The 22273-nt window shown below is 43.4% G+C and overlaps 1 protein-coding gene and 1 long non-coding RNA gene across 2 annotated transcripts in view; one reads left to right on the top strand and one right to left on the bottom strand.

Annotated features, from left to right (window-relative positions):
• LOC132238485 (uncharacterized) overlaps positions 1-22028 on the top strand; it is an 89086-nt gene extending 67058 nt beyond the window's left edge. Inside the window, exon 3 of the long non-coding RNA XR_009453798.1 lies at positions 20535-22028. This is a non-coding gene — a long non-coding RNA (uncharacterized LOC132238485). The remainder of the gene's footprint in view (positions 1-20534) is intronic.
• Positions 2331-22273, bottom strand: part of PDE11A (phosphodiesterase 11A) — a 308732-nt gene continuing 288789 nt past the window's right edge. Inside the window, exon 20 of the mRNA XM_059703969.1 lies at positions 2331-2796. Coding sequence (XP_059559952.1) covers positions 2641-2796 — 156 coding nt within the window. The 3' untranslated portion in view covers positions 2331-2640. The remainder of the gene's footprint in view (positions 2797-22273) is intronic.

The raw sequence follows: 22273 nt of genomic DNA, 5'->3' as shown, positions 1-22273 counted from the left end.
CTGGTCCCTATGTGTATCTGCTCTTCCCTCACTTCCGCTTTGGTACCTTAATTCTCCCATTTTTTAAAAACACATTTCCTGAATGCCTGCTCTGTGCCAGAAAAACAATGTTCTTTGTGGACCTCAGCCCCTATTTCCTTAGTATTTGAGTAATGAAGTTAATAACTGATACTGGCCAGGGGCAATAACAACAAAACATGGTTTATAAATTTTAGATTTTTTGGAGCTGGAGTGAACTTCAAGGTTCATCTGGTCAAACTCCTCAGAGCCCCTTATGGAGCACCATGTATGTAATCAAAGACATGCGGATGTGCAGAGGCTCTGGGTCCCCAAACCGGTCAAGTGGAGGACTTACGGAGGATGTTTTATATCTTGGGGATTCCTTGTGAGATTTATTTGAACAAAGAGTTACAAGGTTAAAATGTGTTTGAAAACCATTTCCTAGTGTAATCTCATTTGACAAATGAGGAAACAGACTGAGAGAAGTTGGGTGAAGTGTCCAAAGTCATCCAGTCACTATGCCAAAGCTAGCTTCTCACTTCCCATTCTTTGGATAAGGCATAGCATGACCTCAATCTCAGGTAAAATGGGAAGCAAAGTGGCTTTCTAGTCCTTGCATTTATTTCATACTAGTGGCCCGGTGCATGAAATTCGTGCATGGGGTGGGGGTTGTCCCTCAGCCTAGCCTGCACTCTCTCCAATCTGGGACCCCTTGGGGGATGTCTGACTGTTGGACATCCCTCTCACAATCCGGGACCACTGGCTCTTAACCACTCGCCTGCTTGATCGCCCCTAATTGCCTCTGCCTGCCTGCCTGCCTGATTGCCCCTAACTACCTCTGCCTGTCTGCCTGCCTGATCACCCCTAACCACTCTGCCTGCCGGCCTTCTTGCCCCCAACTGCCCCCCCTGCTGGCCTGCTCACCCACTACTGCCCCCCCTGCTGGCCTGCTTGTCCCAAACTACACCCCTCCCCCATCGGCCTGATCGCACCCAACTGCCCACCCTGCTGGCCTGATCGCCCCTAACCGCCTCTGTCTTGGCCCTGCTACCATGGCTTTGTCCGGACAGTCTCCCGGAAGGTCTCCTGGTCTAATTAGCATATTACCCTTTTATTAGTATAGATAGTTTATTCTTACCCATTATAAACCTGGCTTTCAATAGAATATGTGGTCTCTGCCTAGACCAGTGGTCGGCAGACTGTGGCCCTCGAGCCACATGCGGCTCTTTGGCCCCTTGAGTGTGGCTCTTCCACAAAATACCACACGCGGGCGCGCACATACAGTGCAATTGAAACTTCGTGGCCCATGTGCAGAAGTCGGTATTTTGTGGAAGAGCCACACTCAAGGGGCCAAACAGCCGCATGTGGCTCGCAAGCCACAGTTTGCCGACCACTGGTCTACCAGTGGTCGGCTAACTCATTAGTCAACAGAACCAAATAACAACAGTACTTCTTCAAAATAGACTTGCCCAGGCCGAAAACCAACTTCTGCGCATGGGCCACGAAGTTTCAATTGCACTGTACGTGCGCCCACACGTGGTATTTTGTGGAAGAGCCACACTCAAGGGGCCAAACCGCATGTGGCTCGCGAGCCGCAGTTTGCCGACCACGGGCCTAGACCATTATTTGTTAACCTGCTAGACATTATTTCTAACACTCAAGGGAAAATCCAAAATTGGAGACTCCTGCTTTTGCCCGTAGGATGGTACTGACAGTGACCTTCAGTTTTATACAAACACCATCACTAGGAGAACTCAAGGTAGCCAATGATCATTCTCCATGGTGCTGCTGTGTCCTGTGAAATGTCTCGCTGTTGGAAATAGTTTCTAAATGTTCATATGCCACTTGTGGTAAATCCAACTATAGATTTCCTTTCATCCTTACTTTAATTAAAGCCTATTAATCTATTCCTTCTGGGAGTACAGTTGATCTACAATGAAGATTGAATTAAAAAAACTGGAAAAAGGTGATCACAATCCCAATGCAATGTTATGAATCTTGTGTAAAACCCAATCAGACAAACACATTTGATGTATTTCTACTACAGACTTTTTTTTAGGGGAAACGTGGGAATAGTTGGTGTTTGTAAGGATAATATAGTTTATCTTTTACGTACACAAGTCTCCTGGCTCCGAGCCATCATTAAGAAGCTTTAGGATAAAAATAAAATACCTCTACAGCATACAAATCAGGATTCTTAGGACAGTCTGGCACTAAAGGGCACTGGGGAGAGGTGCAAGGACAGGCATTGTTGCCTTGTAACAAATAAAAGAGCCATATACAAAATGAAGCAGCATTAGTGACGCCTGCACTGTTCCGTGTTCCCTTGGGTCAGAATGGGCAGGGCCGCCTGGATCCACAGCTGTCTCCTGCCCAGCGCCTGTCTCAGGCTCAGCCCATGTCTGTTCATGGAAAGTTGAGGATATTGGGGTGTGCTCCCTGCCCCATCTCCTCCTCTGTCCTTCCTGTCACGCCCTTCCCTGTTGGCCACACTTGAAGGTGAAACCCCAGTCATGCTTCCCAGCTCATCCTCCAGACTTTCTGTCTGTCTGAGCGTAAAGGAACAATAGGATGAAGAGGCTGGACCAACGCTGGCTCTTCAGGATGCAGTCATTTTGCAGCAGCAGCTGACCCCGGGGGTTAGTTACTGTTTGCCCCGGCCACCATGAGGCCCGCAGAGGAGGGGGAGGCAGCTGAGACCAGCAGCCTTTTCTGGTGCAGCTCTTCCCACTTACTTCTGTTCTCAGACACCGAATCCAGCATCGGCTTCAGTTTCACATTGACCTTCACCAAGGCCTAAAACGAAACAATCAGAAGGCGGGGGAGAGAGGAACTGGAGTCACTGACATGATTTTCCAGCTTTCACGGTGAGAATGGAAACCGGCTGTGAGGAATGAAAGTGATGATTATTTGGTAACCACGAGCTATTTATAAGAAGTACACATGCATTGAGTGTCACTGTTTTATACTAATAGAGCTGATGCAGAAAATGAAAAAATAAGACAGGTGGCTGTGCACTACTCCCGGGTGCCAGCCAATTAGATTATGACCCTGTTTTATGACCCCACATCAAGCAAGAGAGGAAAAAAAATATCTAGCTCACACATGCCTACTAAGATCTGTATCTCTGTCTGCCATAGAGGCCTTCAGATCTCAATAGACCATGAACTTAAATTTTTACAAAAATAAACTTACCATTTGCTCCACCGGAGATGACTCCAGGTGGACTTCCCTGAATAAGAGGCCAGGTAGAATCTTGAAACAAGAGGAGGTTCTCATTTTTAAAGCAAGGATCTTGGAACTGTGCCAAAGGTACAGATCACTGGGAGAACATGTATGGAAATAGACATGAGGGAAAAGGAGTGTGGAAGAGAGGGACAAAAGGGGGTAGGAGAGATGAGGGAAGAGGAAATGTAGGATGTGGCGACTGACCATGAGGCTAATGAAGGTCAGGATTTAGGGTCCTATTTGTAGGAGACCCTTCTAAATATTGCCTTTTTACTTAACTATGTGTGTTTTTTAAGTCCCCTACTCCCCAATGGTATAAACTTTTGGCCTCACAAAGCTTGGATCACCCCTAAAGTGAAACAAGGATCGAGGAGCTGTGGGTGTTAGCTCATGGAAAGGTAACACTTCCCTTTTCCTCTTTATGCCTCGGCTCCGTGCTCTGTGGCCACACACGAGATCCCCAGGGCCTTGGAGACACCTTGCCGGTGTGACCTGTTCACCACAAGGGAAACAAACCACTGGGAGGCACCCCTTCTGAAAAGCCTTCTCCCAGCTTGAGCGGTGGCTAGGGGGCGGCCAAGAGCAAAGTCCTCCGCAGGCGGAAGAGCTCTCTCCCTAAGCGGCTGCAGCCACCTGTGTATCCCCTCCTCCTCCCTCTCCAGCAAGTGACAGGACCACAAGTAGAATGTAACTGGATGTAAAGTAAGTAGGTGAGGGATGAAAAGCCCGGAAATAACTGGTACCCCCGTGAGCAGTAAGCACGCCAACTTGGCTGAGATGATGTTCTTTCACATCCATGTCCCTTACACAGAGCGTATTCTCTCCCTTAAAAGTGATACTTACCACACCAAGCAACAGCACCTACATTTTTTGTTGGTGTTAATCTTCAACTAAGGATATATTTTTTCCATTGATTTTTAGAGAGAGTGGAAGGGAGCGGGAGAGACAGAGAGAGAGAGATCGATGTGACAGAGACACATCGATTGGTTGTCTCCCGCAGGCGCCCTGACCTGGGCCAGGGATTGAGCCTGCAACCCAGGTACGTGCTCTTGACCAGATTCAAACTGGGACCCCTCAGTCCGAGGGCCATTGCTCCAACCACTGAGCCAAACAGGCTAGAGCAACATCTAATTGTAAACCAGATGTATTAGTTATTCCATACAAAAATGAAACAGCAATATAATAACTCAGGCAGCGATCAAAATCCCATCTATGTCCATGAAAAAAATGCAGGTGCCTGTTCCTGCTCAACGCGTAGTGTTTTTGTTTAGCCAGCAGTGTGAGGTAGCAACCAGGGCCACGGTTTCATTTAGCATAGCTTGGCACCGGCTCCTCTTCACTCTGCTCAGGTCTTTTAATTAAACTGACTACTGTAATTCCTATGGAAATTAGTGTTTATGTTATTTTCCTGCTACAAAAGCATTTCTCTAGAACTTTTTTTTTTAATCCCAGGAGCACAAATTGGATTTTTTTTTCTGTCTGAAATGTAATTAAAAACTCATTTGATTACTATATTTCTGGCTCCGTTTTACTTATTAAATTCTAGTAATCAGTTTTCTTTTATGAAGCTGCTGGGAAATGATCTCAAAAGCAACACATTTTTCTCTACTTTGGCAGGTTCCCGAGCATTTTACTAAATTACATTCATAGCACCTGCCCGTGATTCGAATTACTCCACCAATTTATTCCTTAAACCATTTAAGTTTATTTGGCTTAGTCCCCAAAAGAGGTTTCTTGCCTTTATCTAGCTCTTTGTTCTCCCTCTTGTTTCCTTTGTGTTGAAAAACATCTTTTGGGGGAGTACATATTTCTCAGAATTCCTTCTCTCGCTACATTGTCCTTAAACACAGAATTGACATTCTAGACCAGTGGTTCTCAACCTTCCTAATGCCACTACCCTTTAATACAGTTCCTCATGTTGTGGTGACCTCCAACCATAAAATTATTTTCATTGCTACTTCATAACTGTAAATTTGCTACTGTTATGAATCATAATGTAAATATCTGATATGCAGGATGTATTTTCATTGTTACAAATTGAACATAATTAAAGCATAGTGATTAATCACAAAAACAATATGTAATTATATATGTGTTTTCTGATGGTCTTAGGCGACCCCTGTGAAAGGGTCGTTCGACCCCCAAAGGGGTCGCGACCCACAGGTTGGCGACCCACAGGTTGAGAACCGCTGTTCTAGACTATCATTTTCTCTGGCAGGTGCTGGTTCTAGGCAAAGGTAGAAAAAACACAATCCTGAAGAATTATTCCCCCACACACTACAAACGTATAACACAAATATAGGACTATTAGAAATTAGGAAGGCAAGGGATGACCCACACACTAAGTTCCAAGGTCTGTCAGGAGGAGAATGGCTCCCAGTATTTAGAAAGGCATGGGTATTCCTAAAAGCTTCTCATCAGCAAGTGCCACCGGATGAGTTCTGTGCGAATGCCTCTAGGGCAGGGGTGGGCAAACTTTTTGACTAGAGGGCCACAATGGGTTCTTAAACTGGACTGGAGGGCCGGAACAAAAGCATGGATGGAGTGTTTGTGTGAACTAATATAAATTCAAAGTAAATATCATTACATAAAAGGGTACGGTCTTTTTTTTCAATAGTTTTATTCATTTCAAACAGGCGGATCCCACGGCTGCTCTAGGGTCTGTCTTGTTTGACTTGCTGTTCACTCAGTGAAAAAGAAAGAAACCCCTTCTTGCCTGTCTGCTCATACGCAGAGGGACTCCAGGGTACCTGTGCTGTGCCATCAGCCCGGGGCTGCTGGGTCTCCTCTGTGGCATCCCTGTGGCGTGGATTTTCAGTTTTCATTCATGTCCAGAGGCAGGGAACTCACTACTTCCCAGGGGCGTTCAGTTTACGTTTGGTTTTGATTTTAGAATGCTGTCCCTTACATTGAGCTGAAATCTATGTCCCTGTAACTTCTACCTAATGGTTCCAGCCCTTGGGTGCTTGCCCTTTAAACCAGAAGCTACTGGGGCAATGTAGGACTGATGGCTCATGTGCTGCCTCAACTGTAGGGTAGGGCTGGATCTGACCTAAGGCCCCTCCACGGACCTCAGCTCTCTCTCCTGCCACTCCCTTCTCTGGTGCTCTTCCCTGGGAACTCGGATCTCCTGGGCCTCCCAGACTCCGGGCTCCACCTCCACAGTGAGACCCCTGGGCTCTGCCTGGGTTCCCCTCCCTGTGCTGCAGCCTAGAAACTCTCTGCAGGTAGGAAGCTGGGACCGTTGTGGGGCTCACCTCACTTGTTCTGCTCTCTCAGGAATTACCATATGGGCTGCCTGTTGTCCACTGTCTGACAACTTTCATGCATTTCTCCTTTCGGCCCCTGTTGTGACTCATGGCCAGCAGTGGAAGTCTCGCGTTATTGGTGTTAAACCGTCTTGGGTACTATCCTGAGAGTTCCCAGGGAGAGTGGAAACAAGGCCTTTCTTCTTCATATCTCTAGCTCCTAGCACAGTGACAGCCCCCCTAACCCACCCTCACAGTGGTGGCAGGAAGAAGGGGTAAGGCTAGGACAGCTGCTGCTGGTGGAGAGCGGGGTCAGGACGTTCTGACCTGTGACAAAATCCTGCTGCGAAAACAAACCCAGAATGACCCCCTTGGGAAATGAACAGCGAATTCTCTCTTATTACCATTATTCCCGAGGCCTTGTTTTTATCAGTGCACCCAGCTGCTCTGAATCAGATTCTGGCCTTGCTTTTCCTCTGCCATCATGATCCATATCTGCTATCATTGGTCCCATAAGTGCACATCATCACTTCTTGGAATTCAAGTGCTGGATAGATGGGAAGATGTGGGACAAGGGAACAAGCAAAGAGACAGCCATGCTCTTAGAGTGAGTTACTACCCCCATTCTCTGCTGTTGGAAGGGGAAACAGAGGAACCCCACCAAATGAAAACCAGCTTTATCTTGGAGCCCGGTAATGTCCAGCTATGTCATTAAGACCTTTTAAAAATGTGGAGGAATTCATCTGAGTTGGCTATTTATTTATTTATTTTAAGGCCAAAGAAAAAAGATGGTTTTCATGTCCTATTATCAACACTAATAAAAGAGAAAAATGGTAATTGGCGTACGAGCTACCCTTTTCATCGGCTAATCAGGGCTATATGCAAATTAACTGCCAACTAAGATCGGCAGTTAACTGCCAACAAGATGGCGGTTAACTGCCAACAAGATGGCGGTTAATTTGCATATGTAGGCACAATGCAGGGAGGTGAAAGGGAAAGCAGGAAGAAGCCCCCTGCCACTGACAGTGATCGGAAACCCAGGGGGGAGCTAAGAGCTGGGGGGCAGCCATGATCGGAGAATCAGGTGCCTTTTCCGCCCTGGCCAGTGATAGCAGGAAGTAGGGGTGGAGCCAGCGATGGGAGCTGGACACGGTAGAAGCTGGCAGTCCCGGGAGCTAGAGGTCCCTTGCCTGGGCCTAAAGCGAAGCCCACGATCACGGGGCCGCTGCAGCTGTGGGTCCCCGCTGCCCGGGCCGGACGCCTAGGCCAGAGGCATCAGGCCTGGGCTGGGGGCCGATCCTGCGATTGGAGGGTGATGGGGGTCAACGCCTGAGGGCTCCCAGTATGTGAGAAGGGGCAGGCTGGGCTGAGGGACACTCCCCTCCACACACACCCAGTGCACGAATTTTGTGCACCGGGCCCCTAGTTGAATTATATATTTCCAGAGTGCTGACAATAAGAATTAGTATTTTTCTGCTTTCCCCCATTCCTACCTTACCCAAGAGAAATAATCAGAAACTAAGAGGCCCTAGCTGGTTTGGCTCAGTGGATAGAGCCTCGGTCTGCAGACTAAAGGGTCCCGGGTTCAATTCCTGTCATGGGCATATGTCCGGGTTTCAGGCTCGATCCCCAGTAGGGGGAATGCAGAAGGCAGTCAATCAATGATTCTCTCTCATCATTGATGTTTCTAAAATATCTATTTTTTTGATAAAATATAAAAATAGACTTTGGAGCCCCTCTCAAATACCTATGTGAGGCAATATTCCCATTATGAAGAGATGATCATTACTACTGTACTATTTACTTTCTCAGTGAAAACGTCAAAAAGCCCATTTAGGGGTTGGTATTTTGTAATGGAAAAACAGCTGGCTGGCGTGGCTCAGTGGATTGAGCATGGTCCCATGCACCAAGAGGTTGCTGGTTGGATTCCCAGACAGGGCCTATGCCCAGGTTGTGGGCTTGGTCCCCAGCAGGGGGTGTGCAAGAGGCAGCAGGTCCATGTTTCTATCTTCTCTCCCGCTCCCTTCCATTCTCTCTAAAAAATTAATTAAACATATAAACACTTAAAAAAAAGAAATGGAAAATCATTGTTGGGATATGACCAACTGGTGTCCTCTCTGCTCAGACCTTCAAGAGGAGGGGTATTGCCCTGCATGCAGCGGGACCCAAAATACTTCTGACTCCACGTGACTGGCTGGTCGCATGTGCCAAGGGCATCTCTGAGAAACAAAGGCGGCCTCTGCTTCTGGTACGTGACTTCAGAGAGAAGTGTCCAGTTCTGGGAGCAAATCCAAACTTAAACTAGTGAACTGTTCAACTGCTAATCCTTCTTGGTTCCCAAAGGTTGAGATTATTCATGATTTAATCTAACATATTCCTGAATTTCATGTGCCAGGTTGCAATGATGCAGTTGGCTAAGAATCACGTTTGCCAACCTACTCTTCCATCTTGTTGTAAAGGCCAAAAAGTGAACTGATTGCCTAGAACTCGTCACCGTCCCCCAAACCCTCCTCTGCTCTCAGGTTTACTCTCCAGGGAACTGAGCATTCTCATCTCCACCAACTGCCCAACCCAGAAATCTATGGGTCACCCGTGACATCTCCCTATCCTCCTACACCCAAAATATAGCCAAGTTTTGTCAATCCTACTTCCAATGTGTCTTTTGTGTCAGTCTATTGTCATTTCTACAACCTTAGCTCAGACTACCATCATCTCTTCAGCTGCTTTAACCTGCTACAGCCTCTTCAGTGGGCCCCTGTCCCCTGGTTCCTGTCCAGTCCACTCTCCACATCGTGGTCACTCCAAATCACATATCCAACCTCGCCATTCTCTACCCAGAACCTTTCAGTGGCTCACACTTGACACAAACGTGCTATAAGACCCCACCAGAAAAGGAGAATTGTAGTATTAACAGAGAACGAAATCCAGAAACAAAACAAAAGAAGAAATAATCCATAAAACCCAATGCAAATTTGGTTTATGGTACCAAACACAGAGTTTAGCCTGGCCAGTGTGGCTCAGTGGTTGAGCGATGACCCATGAGCCAGGAGGTCACGGTTCGATACCAGGTCAGGGCATATGCCCGGGTTGTGGGCTCAATCCCCAATGGAAGGCAATTCATAGATCATTCTCATAATTGATGTTTCTAATTCTCTCTCCCTTTCCCTTCCTTTCTCTGAAATCAATTTTAAAAAAACTCACCATATTCAAAACACAGAGTTTAGAAATGCCAAAAATAATCCCATCAAGTTTCCTAAAATCTTTCTATGTATTGTAACATTTTCCTGAGTGAAAAAAAATAAGCTAAACTCCACATGGTGTGTTTGGCAGGGGACTAGCCTAAGTGCTACTTACTACATGTGAGAGCAGATGGAGCTGGCTGTGGGGCCCAGATGGGAAGCAGCAAACAGATTCCTCCTATACCTCACTTCTTCCCTCCCCAGTTCAATGGCCTTTGAAACTCAAGGTTGTGTAAAAATTAATTTGCATTCAATTGCTTAAGATAATGTATTAACTACCATAGGAGGCTTCCAGCAGGTTTTAAAACTTGCTTTGAAAAACAAACAATCAAACACTAATGGTGAACACAGAAGCAAACCAAGACTTCTTTGGATAAATATTTTTAAACATTCACATTAAAGAACCCAGCTTTAAAATAAGTCTTTAGTGTGTAATTGCTAAAGTCAGAAGATTAATAATTATTTACATATGTTACACACATAACATGCCAGGCACTGTGCACCATTGGGTTCTGTATAGGCTAGAATGCAGCAGAGTGTAAAGGGCTTGAGCCTTATGACTTCTGTCCTATTTGGGGGCAGTACCATTTACTCCATCAGGACTGTGATATCTCTAACAGCGATTGCTACTTTGCCTCCCTTGAGCTTCGGAATGGCCAGGGAGGTATAAGCGGAATTCATAAGGAGGAACTTCTGAGACAACCCTTAAGTGGGAGTTTATGCAACTTGGAGGTGCATCCTTTGCCCTGGCCTCTCTTTCTTTCTCACTGTTGGAATATTAACATGATGGCTGGAGCTACAGTGGCCACCTTGTAATTACGAGGCACCCTTGAGTATAAGCAGGGTCTGGGTTTCTGACGGCTATGGAACTGCCATATCATAGCTGCCTCAACTTGACTTCTCTCGATTATTACTTATCACAGAGAGAAAAACAAATTTCTCTTTTGTTTAAGCCAGTGGTTCTCAACCTTGGCTGCACATTAGAATCACCTGGGAATCTTTTTTTAAAATCCTGATTTCTGGGCCCCATCCTCTGGAAATTCTGTTTCTTTGTTATGGGGTGGGGCCACAACATTGGTAACAAAGGTGGGGCCACAACATTAGTAACAAAGAAACAGAATTTCCGGAGGATGAGGCCCAGAAATCAGGATTTTAAAAAGATTCCCAGGTGATTCTAATGTGCAGCCAAGGTTGAGAACCACTGGTAAGCTCTTGTGATTTCAGATCTCTGCCACTAGCAGCTGCATGCAATTCCCGATTGAGAGAATCAATGCTACATTGTAGGTCTCCATTTTCTGTCTACCTGTGCAGGTATCAGATGATTCTAGGCATTTTGATTCTTGAACAAATTCCCTGCCTTGGGGAGTTATACATTAATGTGTTTTGGGCAGTGGGCTGTAGTAGACAGCAGAAACTACACCAGAATCATTCCATGTGCTCTGAGTAGGCACATAATTCAGGGTCGACAATAGGCGTGCCCCAGGGATTGGTGGAGGGATGGGGACAGGCATCAAGCTGAGGCAATCAGAGCTCTCTCTAGGTTTACATGTTACTACTGAAGAGGAAATTTTCTTTCTTTCTTTCTTTCTTTCTTTCTTTCTTTCTTTCTTTCTTTCTTTCTTTTTTGGTGTGAATAATTACTGTAATGAACATGTGACCTTAAAGCTGCCAAGACATGTGAGGAAAGCCTGATTTCCTTGGAGGCAGGGAGAGGGGACACGTGTCTTATGCTGGCCTTTGACTCCCCTGATGCAGCAGAAGGCACCAGCCCACTGTACCTCAAAGCTTCCCAGTTACTTGAGCTAAAGAAATTCCATTTCTGTTTAAACTAGGTTGAGTGAGTTTCTGGGCTCCAAATAGTGGGTCTTTCACTATTGTCATTTATTGTTCTGTCACCATCAGGAATTACTTGGGATTGACCCCCCACCCCCCAGACTTTGAGCTGGTGGCTGATGTGAGGGAGTCTCAATGCCTCCAGCATGAACAGCTGAGCCGCCCTCCTTCCCCAAGTTAATGAGAGCCAGGCACCAGCTAGCAGTTCTCTCTCTTCTCCTTGAGCCCACAGAGTCTGCCAGACTCTTTAAAAGCTGTTCAAAAGGTTGCTCATTCTTAGCCCGCCATGGTATGGGGACTCAGAAAATACTCTGAGAGGATGCCAATTCCTTCTGGTGGCAAAGTCAGCAGGCCTATGAATCCTGGCTTCCAAGAAAGGAGGACTCAGAGGAACTGGTGACACCATCCATTTAGCCTGGATTTTCTCTATGGACCAAGAGAACTCGGACAGAAAGGACAAAAGCAACTAGATGTTATTTTCTCCTTAGTGGGAGTTCAATATTATTCCATGATTATTGTATTGGGTGAGAGTATTTTTCCAGATGGGAAGCCCATTTTTGTATATATGATATTTACTCTGTGGATTTGTTACTATTCAGCAGTAACAGGTTGGCTATATCAGATTTTTGCAAATGTCAAAAAATGTTGTCAGGACTTCGTTTTGTTAGTGATATTTGAGATCTTAAAACCTAAATAATATGAGGCAGTTACCCAAGTAACAGTAAAAATGATAAAGCTATGGAGCTAATGCTTAGTCTGAGGCAAGCAAGCTCATTAGAATCTACCGAAAGAATGATTCCGGTCCGTAATCAGAATCCTAAGGGCATAGTCCAGCCAAATGATAGCATCGACGTTTGCAGCATCGATGTCTAATATCCTGAAGACTAATTACAGTGCTAGTAATAACTTAGGAAGAGGTCATTTTCCTTCCAGGGTCTGGAGCAGATTGGTAGTGCCTGTAAAAGTGAAAATGCAACAGAGCGTTATAGCGATTTTCTCTTCCTCTTGTCTTTACCTTTCCATTTCCTTCGTGACCTCTCAGGTTGCTTGTTTAGCTTATTTTATTTATAAGCTTAAGGGATTCCTTTGTGGGGAATTATATGTACAGATGACATTAACATTCTGAATGTACGAGACGGAGATTTTAGTCTCCTTGAGTTAATAGCATTGTTATTTCCACAACATAGGGCAAGAGTCTTAAACTCAAATGTCTACAGGGTCAGGCCAGTAAAGTTAATGAATGAAATACGCCGCATGACATAATTGGGAGTGGTGGGGCCTATGGCAAACTGGACATTTTACAGTTTTAAAAACAGCATTCGACTAAATAAATAAGTCTGTGGGCCAAATCTGTTGTGGCCCACAGTTTGCTCATTGTGATCGACAGTGGGACACATTTTGCCAAAGTGAACTAACTGGAGTATTGAATGTGTCCCGTGTTCCCGGTGCCATGCTAGGACCTCTCCAGATGTGAGCCGATTAACCTCACAAACATGCTGTGACATAAGTCTTCCCTGCCCTGTTTTGACAGACGAGGAGACTAGGATGGGAAAAAATAAGTTAAAAGAGCCAAAGTTTACATGGTCAAGTGTACAGCAGAGCTGGAATGTCAGTCCGGGCCCATCTGAGTACAAAGCTCATGGTGTCTTCACATGAACGATCTCACCTGGGATGTTGGTAATGACAGGTGTCTCACACCTAACTGTGGTGTGGGGACAGTAGGCAACTCTTTTGTCCTAGTGTCTGTGACACTGTTTCAAGACAAATTAACAGGAAGGATGTGCTCTTCCCGGTTAATGAAGAAACACCACCTCCCAAACATTAGGTGTGGACAGTGAATCTTTTATCTGTGACACATCTACTCTCTCCTGCCTTAAGAAAATAAAACCAGGGTTTTAAGTAATAAATAACAAGCAAGCCCAAAGACAGCCAGTGCAAATGGAAGCAAAGAGAACTGTCTCCTCTGTTATAATGAGCCCCTCTAGGATCCTGTCATAGGTGATCCTGTTGGTTAGGTTTTCGGAGCAGATTGGTAGCTAATCAATCATGCTCACTGGGTAAGCAACAGCTGACTGGGAAGGAATGGCTGCTGACCCAGAAGCCACAGCCTTTGATGAATGGGGTTTCATATAAGAGGTGGTTGGAACATGTAAGTAAAACACAGCCACATGGTAACAATCCACCTCGCCACACACCAGCATGCTACCTGGTAAAACTGTGCACCTGAGATTTTAAAGAATTAGATAAAAATCTATTATTTTTGCAAAGTTCAATGTGTAAAAAGGGCCATATTTAAAATTTAGTGTGTTGAGTTGCACAGAGTTGTTTACTATAGATTTTTTTTATGCTGCTTATGTGCCTTGAGTCCTAGGGTTCTCCAAACAAAATGGGTAGGGTGCCTCTATGGGACCTCTAAGAATAGATACTAGAAGACTCTATTAGCATTTGCTCTTCTATTTTTTAGCTTAAACTATCATTCCTTAGTATCTGCAGGGGATTGGTTCCAGGAACCCCATGGGTACCAAAAGCTGCAGATGCTCAAGTGCCTAGTCTAAAACTAGAGGCCTGGTGCACCAATTCGTGCATGGGTGGGGTCCCTCCACCTGGCTGGTGATCAGGGCCCATCGGGGCCATCTGGCCCAGTCCAGGGGGAGGGACTGCAGGAGGTTGGCCAACCATGGGAGGTTGGCTGTGGGAGCGCACTGACCACCAGGGGGCAGCTCCTGCATTGAGCACCTGCCCCTGGTGGTCAGTGCATGTCATAGCTACCAGCCAGTCATCCAGTCATAATGGTTGCTTAGGCTTTTATATATATAGATGACAAAGCATTGGCATATAACCCACATATATCCTCCTGTATACTTTAAATCATCTCTAGATTACTTTATAATACCTGATACAATGCAAATGCTATGTAAATGGTTGCTGTACGGCATTGTTTAGGAAATAATGACAAGAAAGTCTCTTCATGTTCAGTACAGATGAAAACATCATAGGCCTACCTACATAGTACACGTCAGCAACAACGTAACTTTTTTTTCCTGAATATTTTCTTTTTATAAAAAATATATTTTTATTGATTTCAGAGAGGAAGGGAGAGGGAGAGAGGGATAGAAACATCAATTATGAGAGAAAATCATTGATTGGCTGCCTCCTGCATGCCCCCTACTGGGGATCGAGCCACAACCTGAGCACATGCCCTGACTGGGAATCAAACCATGACCTCCTGGTTCATACGTCAATGCTCAACCACTGGCTTTCCTGAATATTTTCAATCCCTTGTGGGTTAAATATGCAAATGTGGACCCTGTGAATATGGGAGGCTGACTGTATTTGAAAGTCCCCAAGGAGCCAAAAGACTAATTATTTGCACTAATGAATTGCTTAGTTACTGCCAGGCAAATCCAATAATTACTGAGCATTTCTTGTGAGAGTTTAAAAATGGTCCTCATGCCTAGCACAAAACAGTGCTCAGATCCGAGACAGGGGAAGCCATAAAGCCCAGCACCCACTGCTCCAAACCTACCGAGGGCCAGACTCAAGCACCGTGAAAAATGCTCTGTCCTTAGGTAAATATCCTTGGGAACAAAAATCCTCTATTATTTTGGTGGTTTCCCTTCATGTGGTTAGAGAACCTTCTTTTTCTTAACTTTACAATATAATTTAAGAAGTGAGATTTTGGAGAGAAAGAATAAAAGACAAGAAAGGAGTATCTTACACATGCCACTGGGTGTATGGGGAGGATTTTGAATCATTAACTGGCCTTCTCTTTGTCCTCAGAAAGGGATCCATCTGTCTCCTTTAAGACCGGGTAGAGGGTTTGTTATTGTGGCTCTTTTCTACATTGCTAACACCCCACAGGATATGGAAAATGTCCACATGTGTGGGGACAGCAGGACTAACACCCTGTATACTTTCTAATTACATTTTTGAAATACCGTTTAAGGAAGGGAACATTATAATTTTATGAACAAAAACTTCCTAATCAGCAAGATTTTCTATCTATTTAATGTTGGGGAGTTTTATATTAATTTAACTTTCAAACACTGACCACTTAAATTAAATAATTATCCCAATAAAAACACACATTAAATTAGTTTTTGAACTAAATTCTAAAACTTATGTGGAAAAATAAACAATACTCAGACAATACTGAAAGAGTAATGGGAAGGTAAAACTAGGCTTATCATTAAAATATATTATAAAGCGATGTTAATTAAAATAGTATGATGAGGCAGGCAGATCAATAGATAGAACAGAAAGAGTAAAAATAGAATTAAATTTAAGGGAAATTAGTATATGATAAAGGTGACCTTTTAAATCATAAGGAAAAAGATTAGTCTAAAGTTAATAGGATAACTGGGTAACAATCTAAAAAACTAAAGTTGGATTCTGACTTCACACTTTACACCCAACAAAATACAGCAAAGCCAGATGAACTACAGATTACAAATATAAAAATAAAGCCATAAAATACTAAAAGAAGTTCTGAGGATTTTTAAAATATAATTTTGGAATGGGGAAGTCATTCTATGTATGACATAAAATCCAGGAGCCATAAAATTTGATAACATAAAATCAATGTATTTCTGTACACCATAAACAAAGTAAAAAGATAAGTGACAACTTGGGGAAAACATTTGCCACTTTGCTACAGATTAAGGTCTATTTCTTAACATATAGTGATCTCCTACAAATCAGTATGAAAAGACCACCAGTCCAACAGAAAATGAGCAAAAATGAGAAGAGTTTACAGAAAAAATACATATGGCTCCTCAGTAAATAAATCTAGACTAAAAATGTGATCAGACTCATTTATGATATGGAAAATACAAATGAAAACTATGAGAAAGATTTTGCACCTATCCTATGGACAAAGGTCAAGAAGTTGAATGACATACTGTATTAGTAAGGATGTAGAGAAATAGGCAGCTCAGATATTGCTGGTGGGAATATAAATTTGTTCAAACTTCACATAGGAAAGTTGGTAATATATCAAAATTTCAAATGTCCATATGCCAAATGCCCAGTAATTACACTTCTGGGCATTAATCCTACAAATAAAGTGTGAAGATGATGCATTTACAATGATATTTATTGCACATTGTTCATGATAGCAAAGTATTAGAAACATCATCAGTGTCCTTAAATAATTAAAAAATTAATTATTGGTTAATACTTTATTCATGTATAAAATCTAATACTCTACAATTACCAAAAAGAATGAGACAGCTGCTATGGACACTGAAAACAATAATCTCAAAAATAGATTAAGTGTGAAAAACAAGGTATGGAGCAGGATATACACTATACTCACATATATGTACACATACATATATGCCAGTACATATGTACAATACACACATATGTGCATACACATAGATACATGTATATGAGCTCAGTGTATATAAATATAGATACACTCTATAAAACAAAGTATATAAACATAATGTATTAAAAGAGTGTAAAAAAATTTATACTCTTATAGAGACCACCTTTAGACACATACATAAATTGGTTCCTGGTGGTTGGACAGGAATTGAATATCTGGGGACACTTTTCTCTATTGAGTATCCTTTTGAACACTGTTTACTGGGTGTGTATAAAATATTTTATGTAAAAGTTTAACATGAACTTTTTGATAAAGAAACTAGCAATATCTGATCATGTGTTGGAATTATTAAGTAGCAAGTCATCTGATTATTAATAGTTAAAGAAAGCTTACAAGTATAAGGATAAAAAAAGAGAAGTGGCTCATTTCATAAAAATCAAAATAATTTAGGGCTTCCCCACCATAATTCAAAAATTGTTTTAGTACCTTAATGTTTGTTGCCATGTTGTGTATAAACTCCTCCCCCCCATCCGCCACCCGTCACCAATTCCCAAATAAAGGCCGACTACCTCATTGATCCTAAACATTTCCTCTGAAAAGCGATCAATGTCCCCTGCCTGGCCATTAAATAGATTTTGAAAAACTCCTCAATCCGTATCAGTCTCATATCCTTATTTAGTTGCTCAAATTTGCCCTCAGCTGGGAATTGTGCAGGCAACTGTGATTCTGTTGTGTTCACCACTCATTTGAAGGGCCCCATCCATCATCATTTCTAGGCCTTTTCTGATGCAATGTAGCTTATTCTTTGTCTTTCTTAAAAACTGAATGGCTTTTAAATTATCCATTTATCTTCCTTCAGAGTTTCTGTTCAGTTTCTCAGGCCCTTTCAGGGCTGTCTTTACTGCCTTGTTTGCTGACTTTTCATTCCATTGCTCCCATTCGTGGAGGCATCTCGGTTCACCATGCTGTCCTTCAAAACAAACTCCCTGGCTCCCTCTGCGTTCTGCTTGTTTGACATCGGCATCACCACCACTAATGCAGATTTCCTTTTTAAATCCCGTCCCTTCTGGATAGCTTTCAAAACTTTGAGACAATATGTTTCAAATTTTATGGGTAGATGGCTGGGTATACTGGAACACACTTGAAAATAAAAGTCCAACATCTTGGTTCTAAACCTAGTTTTGCTACTTTTAAGTCAGGTCACAGTGACCTTTCAGGGTTTTGCTTTCCTCAGCAAGTTTGCTTCCAGTTAAACATGTTAGTATCAACAACAGCATGTTGCTTCTGTTTAAGGCGACCCAATAACAACCTGAGACTGACATAATGCGAATGCCTGCACACACTTCTCAGGTGGTCGAACTGGTGAGGAGCCCAGATGTGACAGCAGAAAGAATCTAAGTTGTGTCACTTAATATCTGCATATTCTTTGCAGGTTACAGAAACTCTGTAGCCTCAGTTTTCACATTTGAAAAGGGAGTTAAGAATAGTATATAAGTTGATATTGCTAAGAGAATTAAATCAGATAAGGCTGGTAAGTCAGTCTCGTGCCTGGCACATAGTAACTGCTCAAGAAATGCTGTTGTAGACTCATTACCTCTTAGTGAGACAGGCACTTTGGCTATTTTTATCCAAATGTACAACAGAGGCTACTGAAGCTGAGAGGGCATATTCATTATGATAATAATAATGACTGTATGGAGGGATTTAATGCATAATGTTAAAGTATTTCCACATCCTTCACCCCCCTTCATTCAGATTCTTAGAAAGGTTGACATTAACTATCATCAATTCCATTTGTCCCAAGAAGAAAGTCGCTTTTTAAGGCCAGAGACCTTAAAAAAGTAGCACAGTAGAGTTACTTTAGTCAAACCTACAAGGCAGTGTTGATCACCTCAAGAAGAAAACTTATAATGAACTTTAGTTTTATGGGTGTGGAGGGCAGATTTGAAAGAGGGAGCTTATAAAAACATTCAGCCTTTACTGCCTCATCTTAGGTCTCTTTCCCTCTGTCTCTCTTTATCCTTCCCTATTTAGATTTTCCATCTGTTCAGATCATCTATAGCACTGAGATCACGGTTTAGTAAGTCAAGGGTTTGGAGAATAATTCTTGCTTTGCTATTATTTTATGGTTCCATGGTTTGACCCTCCCTGTGCTTGTAGGAGGCATTAGTTCACATGCTGAAACTCCCCCTGATTCACTGGGGCCATTCTGCACAGCAAGTATAACCTCCTTAGTTTCTCAGCTGTGAAATAAAGACAGAAATGCTAACGCCCACCACAGGGCAACTCAGAAATGGCAGGTTATTTCGGGGCACGCTGAAAGATGCTGAGGGAAGGCAGGCTCTTCCTAACCCACTCCTTCCTGCTTCTGTCACTCTCCCACACTGGCTGTGTTGCCCAGGCAGCGCCTGGGTCTCCCAGCAGCTGGGTAACAACTTACACATCGCTGCTCCAGCTTGAATGGGGGCGGAGGTTGTGGCACTTAGGGTGGCTGAGTAACAGAGACAATGAATGCAAAGCAGTATAATGTGCTATCAAGGGAAAATACAGAGTCCCAGAGGCTGGGATAGCTACCTCCTGGGTGCAATGAAGGGTTTTACAGGAGCCTGACATCTGAGCAGATTCCTAAAGTTAGAGTGGGGTTTTTTGGGAGAAGAGGGAAAGGTAGGCCTGGCAGAGAGAACTTGTAAGTAAAGGCGCGAGGACGTAGAACATTAATGGGGCAGCCATTTGGGCAATGGCCGGTGACCAGCTATGACAAGAGCAGAGGGCACAAAGGAAGGAGTGAGAGGAGCTGAGCATGGAGGGAGGGTCTGAAGAACCTACAGTGAGATTTGCTTTTGGGAGCTAAGTCTAGTATTAACGTGGAGGTTGGGATTGAGGGGTGAGACTGTGGAGGGGCTGCTGAGCATGACAGGGATCTGAGTGGCAGCAGCCTCCTGTGGAGACGGAGTCAGGAGAGCCTTCTAGTTATAGGGGACCTGGAGGAGGGAGAAAAATCTTGATATGCTAACTTAAAATAGAGAAAGAAAACAACAGGCATTTGGTCTTGTTTTATAACACTTTCGATCTTTTTGATAAGGTTTTTTGAAGTTGCCTTTTTTGTTTGTTTTTACTGTGTGTTCTGATTCCTTTCCCTTTCATGTTTTTTGACTTGCTTCCATTCCTTCATATGATATTGTAGGCGATCCTCAAACATACCGAGGCCCTTATCTGTTTGCATATATTTAAGTGCAAGACACAGAAAGACTTATTCAAGGCAGGGTGTAAATTTGGGAGGGAGAATAGGAGAAGCTGTGACTGGATGAACTTCATTTTAAGGGCATCCTGCAGGGAGCTGACTCTTTCATCACGGAGGGAGATAAAACATCTCCCAAATGCAAGTCCATGCGGTCTTTTCTCTGAGGCTGTCTGTTTTCCTGGTGAGAAATCCCACTTTCCTGCTTCTGGCTGTTGGCGTTCGGGGAGCAGAGTAGGAAGGTATTTGGGGGTTGAGCCAGCCTATAGGATTTTTCCCAACGAGTTCTGCGAGAGAGGAGCTCTCTGGTCTTTTGACTTGGCAATAGTTGCAGAGGCTGTTTACTTGGCTGATTGGGTTGGGAGAGATTCCTGAAACAACATGCACTGACTTCCAACCTTTCCTCTTGTCTCCAGGCTCATGGATCGAATTGTGTCTCCAGAAGATATGCCTAAGTCCTAACACCTGGTACCTGAGAATGTGACCTGATTTGGAAATAGGCTCTGCAGAGATGTAATCAAGTTAAGATGAAGTCATAGTGGCTTAGACTGCGCTTGAAGTCCAATGGCTGCTGCTTTTTGAAGGCCTTGTGAAGAGGCAGGGACACGTGAAGACAGAAGCAGTGATGTATCTATAGGCCAAAGAATGCCAAGGACGATGGCAACCACCAGAAGATAGCAGAGAGGCATGGAACAGACCCTCCTCACAGCCCTCAGAAGGGACCAACCCTGCCATGCCTTCATCTCAGACTTCTAGCCTCTAGAACTGTGAGAGAATAGATCTCTGTTGGTTTAAGCTGCTCTGTACTTCGGTAGGCAGCCGCAGCAAACTAATACTCCCCCCTCGCGGCTGTACTTGGCTGCTCTGAGTCCTGAGCCTCTCAGGAGTTCCTTCTGGGAGACAGATCAGCTCACTTCCTGCTGGGGTCCCTCCTGCCCGCATTCTGGGAAGTTACTTCCTTACACCTTCCAATACCTGAGGACATCGCCTCTCCTCTCACATTCTATTGTCCTTTAAAAAAAAATAAAAAGAAATACAACTTATTTCTAATCACAATTAATAGTATTAAATAAGTCAATAAAATATTGAACAAAGGTGTTCATTTCAGAATTATCTCTATTAGCACAAAAAAGTAGGGAATGACTGAATAAATGATGACAAGTCTACTGATTGGAATACTAGGTTGCCATTTAAAATGATAACAAGAAAATTATATTAGGAATGTGGAAACATGCATGTCATTAACTTTATGTTAAGTGACCAAAGTAGGTCATATTAGTGTATCTGGGTAAACATGTGTTTGCCTGTGGATAATGAAGGGCATGACAGGAGTAAGAGAATGTGGGGTCCTTATTTCTCCTAACAGTCCGCTCTCAGTGATTCGGATATTCTCTAAGGCAGTATCTATTTTCTCTGCTGTGCTATTACTTTCTGAGTCCTTACCAGCAGAGCTAACAATCTTACTTGTGCTAACATTTTGTTCAAGGCATTATACACCCTTTCTATCAGGCTTTTCCAAATTCTTCCAGCCTCTTTCATTGCCCAAGGAAGTTTATCTTTTAAAAAATTCCTTCTTGATTATATTAATGAAATTCTCAGGAAGATGAAGAGATAAACTAGTGAGGTCATTCCACCATGATTAATTGGCAACATCACCCACCTTGACATGTGAATGTGTTAGATCAGGGACAACTTGACATAAAGTATTTCTGAGAAAGTTTTCTATAGCAACCAGCTAAACAGATTGCATGAGTCCTCTAGGAACTGCTCTCCCTGGAATCTCTTCCCTGATCCCTGTATCCTTCCCACTAAAGCATTTAGAGTTTTATTTTGTAGATGGGAGGTTCAGCAAGGTAAAGCATTGCTGGGCAACATGGGGATGCCCTTCACTTCCTCAGGGCTGTATATTGGGGGAAAAGCAGTGAAATAGACTGAGAGAACTTGGCTTTGAAATTCTGGCTCTGCTATGTATTAACAACTTCACTTCAAGTCCATTAGCTTCTTTAGGTTTCAGGTCCTTCATATGTAAAACTTAGACCATTAGACATTATAGGATCCAGAAAGGAGTATTTTCTTCCTTCACAGAGTTAGGGTTAAATTTAATTGTGTATATAAAAGCAGCTTGTGAACTTTAAAACTTAAGCCTGTATCCAGT

This window comes from Myotis daubentonii, chromosome 7 (genome assembly GCF_963259705.1).
Source record: "Myotis daubentonii chromosome 7, mMyoDau2.1, whole genome shotgun sequence".
In the NCBI taxonomy this organism is placed as follows: Eukaryota; Metazoa; Chordata; class Mammalia; order Chiroptera; family Vespertilionidae; genus Myotis; species Myotis daubentonii.
This window is presented reverse-complemented; position numbering and strand designations above follow the sequence as displayed.